This window comes from Coturnix japonica, chromosome 1 (genome assembly GCF_054131305.1).
Source record: "Coturnix japonica strain WE chromosome 1, WE-NBRP24, whole genome shotgun sequence".
NCBI classification, from domain to species: domain Eukaryota; kingdom Metazoa; phylum Chordata; class Aves; order Galliformes; family Phasianidae; genus Coturnix; species Coturnix japonica.
Window position 1 is genome coordinate 129,634,859 of NC_140663.1, and position 12,113 is coordinate 129,646,971.

General features: G+C 34.6%; 1 protein-coding gene across 1 annotated transcript in view; it reads left to right on the forward strand.

Moving 5' to 3' along the window:
- NALF1 (NALCN channel auxiliary factor 1) overlaps positions 1-7,593 on the forward strand; it is a 410,411-nt gene extending 402,818 nt beyond the window's left edge. Inside the window, exon 3 of the mRNA XM_015851447.3 lies at positions 5,278-7,593. Within this exon, the coding sequence (XP_015706933.2) occupies positions 5,278-5,573 (296 nt within the window). The 3' untranslated portion in view covers positions 5,574-7,593. The remainder of the gene's footprint in view (positions 1-5,277) is intronic.
- Positions 7,594-12,113: the final 4,520 nt, after the last annotated feature.

Genomic DNA, 12,113 nt, shown 5'->3' on the forward strand with positions numbered 1-12,113 from the left:
CAGTGATACAGAATGTATCACAAACTATACTCTTGATGATCTTCAAGGTCTTTTCCAACCTGGGTAATTCTATGATTCTATGATTATAATTTTCTTTGTGAAAAAAATAAGGAAAATATCTGAATTCAGTCTGCTTTATGTTCTTGGCAAACTCCAAAATACACACACACTCACATATATATACACTTGATCTAAATTTGCTGTCTAAAATAACGCATAATAATGTCTCATTTGCCTCCTGCCTTCACCTTTAGGTAGGTCCTACAATATTAGAGCATTAAACTAACACTAGCAACAGGAAAAATCACATTTATGTTTTACAAGCATGATCTAAATCATTACTAGTTATGAATCTCCTTACAAGGAAAATTTGATGTGGTTTCACACTAGAATCTGTCACACAAATATCTCATCTGTTTGAATTCAGTCTCACTTTAGAGTCTTGAATACTGGGGCTTTCCCATGAAGGAGATCACAAAGTATAATAGTTTTATTAGCTGCAAACATTTTTCTTCTACAAGGCAAAATCCAAGCAATTGGCTTACAGATATCCCTGAACAACATAGAGACACAATATCTTCATAGGTAGGAACTTTTCCTTTCCTATCAAATCACAGAAGTAAATTTTCTCATTAAATACTGCACAAAGTAGAAACTGAACTAGAGAAAAAGTAAGAAAACTAGATCCTTGCTAGGAGCACATTATCTCGCACTCAACCTGCATCTCAACATAGAAGAGGAGAAAAGGTTATTTGTATAGTCTTGAGTGTCAGCTATTTACTTGTTTTTCTTAATGTGGCTTGGTTGGTTTTATAGGTGTACCACTGGTTTACACTATCAGAATGAAATTAGTCCCATACAAGAATTAAAAAAATCAATGCAAGGTGAAGAAAGAAAATGAATATTTCTTGAACTTAAACACAGAGAAATGCTTCAGATGCAACAACATGTAATAATTTCCAACATATAAAGAGAAAGTAAAAACTAAAAGACAGCAATCCATATCTATTGCAAGTGCTGGAATGGAATCTGAAATGAAAATTAATCTTTTTAAAAGAGCCAGACAGCTTTATTCAGAAGTTTAAAATAATTTGTTTGACTAAAGAATCTTGTATACTACATTCAACTGTGTTTTCTTGTTATTTTATTTGTCTTTTAAGATTTCTTTTACATTCAATTTTATCATATGAAGGGTATAAAATATATACCTAAATAAAAGCATTATGATGTGTCACAGACACAGCAATTTAGTAACTGAGAGGACCATCTGGATAGGACCAAACAGATCTGGTTTCCAAATCATATTTAAGCAAGCAATGAAATCTAGTCATGTAATGTCAAATGAGTTCTCTTGCCTTCTGTAGTTGAAAAATGTTAATATTGAAATCTCAGAAATAATTCCTCAGAATTAGAAATGTCATGCTGAGTGTTGGCATTCTCCGATACAATGGTGTTAGTGCTTGATGGATCATTCTTGGCAGGCATGAGTTACTTGGTGCATCATAACAAATTTGGAGCATTCAAAATTTCCGGTATACTACATTCAACTGGGTTTTCTTCTTATAGTATATGTGATTTTCTTCAAGCTTGATATACATCCCAAAATAAATCATAAATCTAAGTAAAATATGACCATGGTTTATAGTAGCGTAGAAAGATAATATGGAAAAGAACAAAAAATTTTTAAAAAAATCAAAAAAATAAAAAAGTCTGTTTTATTTCTGCATCTTTCCAAAATATTTATTACCACAAATATACCAGCCAGGCCAGTTTCACAGAATCACAGAATCACAGAATTACCCGGGTTGGAAGGGACCTCAAGGATCATGTAGTTCCATCTTCCTTTGATGGTAAGAACACTTTGCAAAATGCTACAGCTCCATGGTTCTTGTATGAAAGAAACCAATTGGGCCAAGCAAGACCAGCTGCCTCAGATCCAGATTCAGATAGAAGCATGGCACATTCTGACAGTATGGGGATGAGGAGTGGAAATGTAAGAAACTTTTTCGTGTTTGGGCTCCTATATGAAATAAATGCACGTGCTCAGGTAGAAATCACAGCATTCTCTAAGTTAGATGGTGATATAGCTGATCAGTAATAGGTTAGGTATGTATGTCCCTCTAAAAGTAATGTCTCCTCTTTATTTCCATGGAAACTACAGTAAATAGAAAGAACATAATAACACTATTTGATTGACCAAATTCTCAGCTACAGGGCACTATTTTTCAGTATAGTCACCATTATTTTATGATCTGTGTGGATGAACTGATCAAGATGCTCCTCATTTGGTGGTATGGCAGATGTGAATGGCTGTCTAGAACACTGCTTGTCTTTCACATCACTGTCACTGCTGTTGAAACACACAACCCACCTCCTCACTGAGTTCTCATCCACTATTTGGTCTTCATAAAGGTTCAGGAAGTGTTGATGAATGTTAGTGGGTGCCTTTTTTTTCCACAGGGAGGAGTTCAATTCCACCTCTTTGCTTCATTCGCACTTCCATGTCAGACTGTCCCTCTGCTGCCATCTGTCAAATGGCAATGAAACAGAACAAGTTTCTACTGCCATCCCACCAACGTCTGCCTCTGATGTCTTGAACCAGTGTTATAAAATAGGAGACATTACTTTTGGAGCAGATCTCATATACACAGACACAGTCTTTACAATTTTAATTAAAGTGTAAGAAAAATTTACATTTTTCTGCTTTTCCCACAAAGCTGTTTCTACACAAAGTGAATGATGCTCATGCTGTCACTCTTTTTTCTTTCAATATGATTCAGCTGAGCAGGATACACGGGATTTATCTATATTCAAGACTCCATTAGCACAATCTCAGTAAAATGAGTAGCCTTAGTTCTTGCATCAGCATTGGTAAATACACTCTACAGATATGACTGTGTGCTAATAATCACAATGTTATATGCCTATCAATAAAATTAACATTACAAAGCATAGATTTTTTTTTTTTTTATGTGGTCTTCATGAGTGATTGTATATTAAATGGAAAATGGTTAAAGTAGCCAGCTTTCCAGAGTTCCTGGTAAATTTCATATCTATCTTTAATCTTCTGGCTAAGTTGACTGACTGAGGAATTCCAAGAGATCAAAGTGGATACTCAGGGCTACAGATGAGTATGTGGTAAAGCAAAATAATTAAGCTTTCTTATTTTGGTGCAAAACCCTAATTGAATTTATCTAAATGGTCTGCAACTGTCATGAATAGTGGTTCTGTAGTTAACTGATCATTAAATATGCAACTGCAAATTCAAAGACTAAATTCAATTTCTGAATTGAAATAAAGAGGAAATTTAATTTTATATTAAAGAACAAATTCAATGCAGCCTTGACTTGGAGATACCCTCATTTTATTTTTAATTCAATAAGTGTATATGAACTATTTATATACTTTTTGATTACCAAGTTGTATATATAGGCTTTTATTTCAAATGAATTTGGGGTTTTCCTATAACAAGAGAATCTGGAAGTAGAGTTGAAGTAGTAAGAAAACCCTAGTAGGATCAAAGCATTAAGCATTCTCTTTGTCTCTTCAATTACTGTTAATAGTTTGAGCTTCTGCAGTCTCGGAACAGACTGGATAATTACCTGCGTTGTGGTGTACTTCCAATATGTTACCCTGTTAACAAACTTGGATACTTAGAAGCCTCAGTGATGGGTTTCAGAAAATATGACATTAGCAGTCAGACCACTTTATGATAGCAGCATTATTTGCAACAACCAAAGAGAAATTCCAAAATGTAATAGAACAAATCATTTTCAAGAGCTGTTCTGACTGCATATTTGTAAAGGTTGCATGATTTCCTACAAATGAAACCCTCCCTTTACATGTCATCAAACTACCTGTATCTTTAAAAACTTTATTGAATTTAAAAATAACTTAAAATTTATTTCGACTCATGTTATGTAAAAAAAAAAAAAAAAAAAAAAAAAAAAAAGCCAGTCTAGGTTTAATCTGCATTTTAACATCTTTATCATACCTAATTCATTTCTGTGTATTTGGAGATCAGTATTATGGAGGTAGGAATAAAAGAGTTCAGTTGTATCTTAATACGTGTGCAATTTCTCAATAGTATATTCATGTAATTCAGTCAGCATGGATCTAAGTAGAAGAGCCAAAATGTATAGACTTCATTTTTTTTAAGAAAAGAGATTGCTGTAATGCTTTAGGCAAAATGTAGTTCTTGTTTCAAGATGTAAAGCTGGTTTATAAGATATGGCTGTTAAGTAGCTGCTTTGCAAATCTTCGTCCTAATATTTCAGCAGGGGTTATTTTACTATGAAACCTCACAACATTCTAAGGTAAGTAGCTACTGCAAAAATTATTACAATATCTATTTAATTGGAAAAAAGGATACTTTTTAATTGTATCACACATTATTGCATAAATCAGGCTAAGCTACATTCTCATAGTTTAGTAGTGAAGGAGATATACAAGAAGTAAATGGAACACTCCGGTTACGTTACCATTCCTTACAATAGTACAGTAGACAGCACTGACATTTTCCAAAACAGTGTTTGTATCTTTTGGAGATGAAAGAATTCCTCCAACTATTCAAAAATACATATTGAGATCAGACTGAGTAGTTCAGTGGAGTTCCAAAGGCAGAAATGGCCTACTTGTACAATAAGAATTGTCAAGAGATCCAATTACTGCACAGTAAGGAAAGTTTTTTCTCACCTCTGGGTTATACTAAAGAGATCATCCCAGATGGAAGAACTCAGCTGAAGTAGTGTAAATAAGCAGAGTCTGGACATCTTTGATTGGAAACTTTCTATGAAATTGTTGGATCTGCAGTAGTTTGGAAATCTATATTGTCAACATTGTCATCATACTGGTATTTTTATTTCATGTCTACCTTTTCATGGATAGGCATTACTGGTATGTGCTCACAGAGGAATAATTTCAAGATCTTTTTAGTTCCGTGGAAATATCCATTTTGATTAGTTGTTACTTCATCCAAAAGGAAAAAATTAAATAACAGGCTTTGTTGTGGAACTCGACAACTTTTCTTTAGCTCTATTTCTTTCTACAGCCAAATTCACTGTCACACTTCTGTTGAACAATCGTTAGATGATGCTTCCTGTTAGACTATGTATATCCCAAATTTCATAAAATGGTAAGCATTTTGAGAGCCTGAAGCAAATTGAAAGATCTGAATTCAATAACTTAGGCTAAAATATCTGAACTATCAACTACTCCTTTGACCTTCCAGCTTCTGTTTGAGTCTGATGCTTATTTTGGCTTGTGTTTACCTTACAGGGCTCTATGAAAACTATCCAACCAATGCAGAACCAGAATGCTGTGATGTCAGATGGGGACTATTATCAGATCATCAATCCAAAGGGACTATAAAAACAAGTGGCTCAACAATGTGTCATAGGACATCGCTCACAGTTTCATCAGCATCAAGACTGTGTAACAGCAGACTTAAACTGTGTGTTCTTGTATTAATTCTATTACATACAGTACTTACAGTCTCAGCAGCACAGAACTCAACTGGACTGGGCTTTGGAGGCATAACAACTTTGGAGGATAATTCAACCAATGAGGAATGAAAAAAAGATTCATCTTATATGACAGAAACACAAGAGGCCCAAGTGACTACAGTCAAATATGAAAACGACTGAATGCTTTACCCTCCAATCTCTTCTTCAGTGACCTTTTGGGTAAAAGGAAAATAATGGGCCACTACCCAAACAAGAAGAACACAAGAACACAGCTTTTTATTGACTAAAAGGCTGTATGGTGACTTAAATTTCTCACACCATTTTATACACTGTGTTTTAATGTTTGGAGTTTCTTTTTTTGTTTGTTTTTTGCACTTGTTAATACAGGATTTTATTTTTGGGACAGTTTCTCAAAGCTAAATTAAGTCTTTTCTCTGTTGATATATTTCTAGTCATTGTGTGTGTTCATCTGATAGTTCTGTCTTTTATGTCCTGTCAGTTTCTATTAGAGGAATGACTGCTATGAGTCCATGACATAGTAAAAAAATAATAATTAAAAAAAATAAAAAATATAAAAAATATATTAAAAAAAAGAAAAAATGAAAAAATACACAAAAAAGAACAACAAAACAAACTGAAGATTAAAAAAAAAAAAAAAAAGAGAGAGAAAAAAAACCCAAACAAATCTAACTGTCCTCTTACCCATGGGAACCATTCATCTCCTTTCCCCTCCTCATGTCAGAAAATGTTCACTTGCTTCTGTCTGTGTAATCACAATGAATGGGTGCACAATTACAGTGTGCCTCTGCCACTGTTGCACAAACCTGATGACTGAGCAAATCAAAAAGGAGCATGAAAGGGATTCCTTTTAGCTGAACAAATAAGTGCTCTCCTTACAAGGTGGGATTGGACAGTTAAAAAAATATAAAGAAATATATAACAAACTGTTGCTCCAATACCCGTTTTGAAAAGTCCAATCCTTTCTCATGGTCAGTTGAACAGGAGCAGCCTTTTTTAGATATGCTACGTAAAACCAGTTATGCTCAGCAAGTTGAATAGTTGGGAAGCCTTCATATTGGAGGTGAAGGATTGGCATTCATTGTGAATTACGTTTTGAGTTCTCCTGCTGTCACATAACCAGCAGCTTTCCATAAGGAATGGGAGCAAAGAGCTTCCAAATTCCAAGTCTTTTTGTCTCAACAAAATTACACTAGAAGCCTTTGAGCATCTGCAACACAAAGTATCTTTTGGTTTTTAATCCATTGTTTTTCTAATATCTAGATGTTGTTGAAAGTTATTCAGTTATACCTAGTTATTAAGGGTGCACAAGAATGTGTTAGCACAGATAAAGAAACTATTTTGTTTTAACTATATAGGAAAACCGTTTTCATAAATGTGCAATAAAACAGTAAAGATATACTAGGATATGAGTAGTCAAGAGAAAAGGTTGTAATCTGATTGCTGGTTTTTCATTGTTTGGGGTAGCATTTAATTTATTTACTTTTATTTTTGTGGGAACATTTCATCTGCTGACTGTATGAGAATTTGCTTTATAAAAAGGCTTTTTAGAGTTTACAGTAGAATCAATGGAAGGAAAAGTTAATAAGGGCTGTTTTTAAAAAATTTACATTCCTTCCTATTCTCTAACTACACTTGGGAAGTGCACTTTAGAGATGTTTGCTGTGTAGCTGGGAGATGAAGGAAGACTATAGGAAATGTTCTTAGGAAATAAAATATAGTTATCTACTTTCTAGCTATGAAGTACCCCTTGATAAATATTAATGTAAAAACATTTAATCACTGGTGCATAATGTGTTTTTGTATACATTTTATGGTCTGTTAAATTCTGGAGGAAAAAAAAAAAAGAAGAAATCCATGCTGTTTAAGCAAGTCAAGATGCACACACTAAGTTGCAAAGGCTCAAATATTTTGCAAGAATATTTGTTTTGATAATGTTTTACTACAGTACACACTGAGGAGCCTAAAATGATTTGTGCAAATATGACAACAGAAAGCACCAGCTAATACAAAATTCTTCAGCACTGGTTTCTTTCTATAACTTCTCCCTTCCCTTCCTTACACATATTATATTTTGTTCAATAAAACATAATGCTTTTTAGTTATTTTAGTTTCTGTTAGAGGCACATGTATTTATTATATTGATGCAAAAGGAGGGGAAAATGAAGAAATGTAAATGAAAAAGCCTTAACTAATGGTAGAATGTAGACTTTTAAAAGGATAGAGATGTGATTGAAAAGTGATGGAGCAATAACTGGACAGTGTTCTGGTACTGTACAACTGCTGATGAGTCACACTTACTGAAAAAGTTCTTACTAGGTGAGCTCTTGTTCAACTGACCTCTTAGTTCAAGTGTATGTGGTCAGTAAACAGTTTGTTATAACCTTTATCTACCTCTGCTGTGCAAAGGCCATCCAGCATCCATTTCTGTGATGTTCCTTTCATACTCTTTTTGTTTGTGCCGTTACTCACTGTCATCTTTTTTCACGCTGTACCAGTATACTGGCAAGTCTGGATCATCCCAATTTAACGAACACATGAAGAAGAGTTATTATTTCTGTTTTGCCTCATGTTGAATTAATGTAGAGGGTTATTTTTAAGGCATTTTCTTTCCTCTCTCCTGCTCTTCTTCATCCTTCATCCCTTATTTTTTTCTATAACAGTGTTTTCAAGTGGTAGCAGTGAAAAATATGACTTCTTCACTGCTTGGCTATACTCTGTCATGTGTCATACAATATGATATATATGAGGAAAAGCAGTGACAACATCATTTTCATTCATAAAGTAGCCAATTTAGAGTTGGAGGGACAGGGGGGGAGGAAAGGAGAAAAGAAAAAAGAAGCAGGAAGTAATTAATTACAGACTTCCAACTATTACATACAATATGTAATAAATTCCTCCCCCACTCCCCACCTGGAGTCAGTGCCTCCAGTTCAACTGTCTGTAAATTTTCTCCATCATCTTTCTGAAGTTTGTTTCTTTAATTTTTGAAACAGAGAGTCATGTTACAGAGGTGACTTTTGCTGGGGTACATGTTGCCATTTTCACTCCAGCAGTGTGGTATACAGCTTCTCTTGCTGGCACCAGGGACATCAGGAGTAGACAAATACTCCTCTGTGAAGTTAAGCAACATGTAATCGTGTATGATGCAAAATTTCATTCCATCCATTCCTCATTCGTACTAGTTTCCCTGGCACAATCTTAAGCATGCTCAATATTGTGCACATATTACATTTTTTGCCAGAATAAATTTGCATCTTGCCACTGCTATATTTGCCATCTTGTTCCATTTCTCCTTGTACTGTATGCCTAATACATACATGACAAAGAACTGGCTTAACAAGCAAGTAATATTAAAATATTTCTGCAAATGATTGATGAGGAAAAAAAAAAAAAAAAAGAATATAGAATAATATTTATTTTATAATCATATGAAAAAATATATTTCTCATGTATTTTATCATCTTATTTTCTGCAATAGGGAAAATCCAGATTTTGTGCAATATGTTAATACTGCTAAGCCAAATGTCATATAACATAACCAGAGCTATATGTTATTCTTTATTGCATTTGCATTTGGTAATACATTATACTGACATTTTTCTTTCATTAAAGAGACAGTATCTTTTTTTTTTCCTTTTTTTTTTTTTTTTTCTTTTTAATATAGCAGATGAAGGCTGTCCTTCTGCACACCATATTTTAAAGACAAAAAGAAAATGAATTATGATTATGTGTCAGTTCTATAAATGACAAAACCAAGCCATCAGCTGCCAAAGAATCTGTGGAACAGTAGATAGAAACCAAACATAGGCTTTCAAGAAATTCCTTCTTGAGGGTTATAAAAATTGTTATTGTAAATCATTAAAAAAGAAAGAATGAGAGCTGTATCTCAAATAGCAGAAATGGCAGGTTTCATCTGGTGTGTGATGTGGCTCCTAGCTTACATAGTTTTACTCTACTATTAAAAAGTGAGGGAAAAGGACATTTTCTTCTGCTCTCTCCGTATTTATTATGATAATGTCCTTTTGTAAGCATTGCCTCCTCGCACAGACAATATGCTTATCATGAGGGCTGAAGACAGCTTAAGTATACGCACACTAATTTACACAGTGAAAGTTGTCTTAGATGACTACCCAAAGCACAAGCAAAACTCATCTGCCAAGTAGAGGTAACTTATGTTGAAACTATTACATCTTAGGGAATTTTAAGATATGTTTGAAAAGTCACCTAAGGAAAAAAATCTCTGAGGGGCCTGTTCCTTACTGCAGCTTTTGTTTATGTGCCAAGGCCCTATGATCAGCTCTGTGCTGGCAGGCTAGTAGCCGGACTTGGAGATACACTGGTTTCAGTGGGCCTATTTACAGGTACAAATCTGCACCTAGAAGTTCACTGTAGCATATAGGTCTACATTTGTTGTCCCATAGTTTTTACTCAGGAATTGTTCACAGACTGCATCAAGAAGGGATCACTGGGTTCAGCCCTATCATAGTCTTGGTAAGAGACTGGCAATGGTACATTGGGAATGGTTCTGATATATTATCATTGTCTTCATTGCTTACTGTTTTATTAGTTTGGTGAACGAGCGACTTCAAAATTTTGCTAGGAACACATAGGAAAGGCTAAAAAATCTCATCAGTTCAAGGACAAAATTAAGTAACCCTCCTGGGGTAAAGGGATACTCCAACCTCTGTCAGCAGCAGTCAGGAAACAACATTATTTTAGAAAAGTTTGCAAAAAATAATAATTTCAGCTCTATGATAGACTTTTCTTAAAAATCAGATTTTTGCAGTCAAATAGAACTGGAGTGCATATCATATCAGCTGAGATATTTAATTTGCCAACATATTCTGCAACAACTCTGAGTAATCAAATTTACTGAACACTTCTAATTTTTCCAGTATATTTTTGCAATCATTAACAAGCTCTATCTGTCCCTGGAGGGAGCAGAAGGGAGGGAAAATAACTGTGGGAGATGTAACTAAAAGAAAATCCAGAAATAGAGTTGGGCCAACTTGGAAAATCCATCTTCTTCAAAATATGGAAGAGTTGCAAAAAAAGATGCATATGTGGGTTTATAGCTATACAAAAAATAATTCTCTTTTAGGAGAGAGAGAGAAAAAAAAAGTATATGTTCTTTGCAATTGTTACAAATACAGCATACTGCAGAATAAATACACCAAAGGATATGACCTATTAAATAAACAGGGCAAAAAATTTGTATTAGTAGGAATATCCTACTATATATTGTGAACTTCCAGGTAGAATTTCAACAACGTAAATATGGATTTTTATACGAAAAATTTAAAAAAAAAAAAAAAAAAAAAAAAGGGCTGGAGGGGTATACTAGGTTATTCTATAGTTTTAGGTGGCAGTAAAACAGGAGGCCTTGGTTGCAGGTCTGATAGGGGAGTCTCCGTTCAGAGTCTTGATTATGCTTCTGTATGAACTTCTAGAATCTAGACTACATTCATATTTGGAATATACACGGAATGGCTTGCCCTGTTCACATCTGCAGCTTCAGCCAGAGCCCCATGAAAATGATCAGAGGATCTACTAGTCTACTTTTAGAGAAATACATGCACTGAACTCCCAGACAATTGAAATATTATAACAATGTGTAGGCTTCGCTACCAGTCCTCCAAGTAAGGGTGAAGATCTTACCAGCAGTGTATGTCACTGAATGCTTTTGCTCCTTTTGCAGCAAGGACTAGATCAGCAGAAGGTACAGCAGGTTTGACAACAAATCGCTGTTGAACTCCACTGTGGCAGTTCAGACATTTCTGCTCCCAGATGTCCCTCTGTGTGATTTTGTCAGGACATGTTGTTCTGGTGTAGGATCAACAGAAGGGAAGATGCGGTCTATCACTCCAGTGTGAAATGAGGGGCACTTGTGAAGACAAGATTACTGACTGGGACATTTGTCACTTAGACACACAGATTTTTCTATTGAGTATTAACTGTGGGGGGAATTGAAGAAAGAAAAGAACTTGTCAGAGGGATAAAGCAGACAGAACAGAGAAATAATGTTTTAAAATACTTCTACAAGATTTATTTGAATATCTCTTTAGCTGGATAACACTGAACATCACAGCACCAAACTCATGTATCTTACAACTAGTGAATACAAATTTCTGAATCAAACAAACTTGAAGAAGCATAATACAAAATAGGAGTTGATATAACACTGAGGAAAGTGCCACCCAAGCCAGCACTCTTAGGTTCATCTTACTTTAGCTCTATCCTCTCATAGCTATTCTTTGAGCACCAAGAAAGCATCTGTCTTCCACTGGGATTCATATTTTTGGAACGTTTGTGGGTTTTTTGTTTCTTTGCTTTTGTTTCTTTTCTTTGTTTTTTCCCCCTGGATTTTGCTTCCACCGTCAGCTTTTTAGCATAAAATATAGATAGGGGATAAAGTAATAATCCCATGCCAACTAAAATGATGTAAATGAGTTTCACCTGGATGAACATCAGTGCTCTAGTCAGCAGGCTACTCTTTAATAAAAGGAAGAGAAAAAAAACTGAAAGATTTATATATTTACTTTTTACCTGTTTCTTTTCTGGTGTTGCTCCAGTGGACTCAAATTAATTATTTGCAAAGTAAAAATACTCCAGTGAAGTGGCAGACAT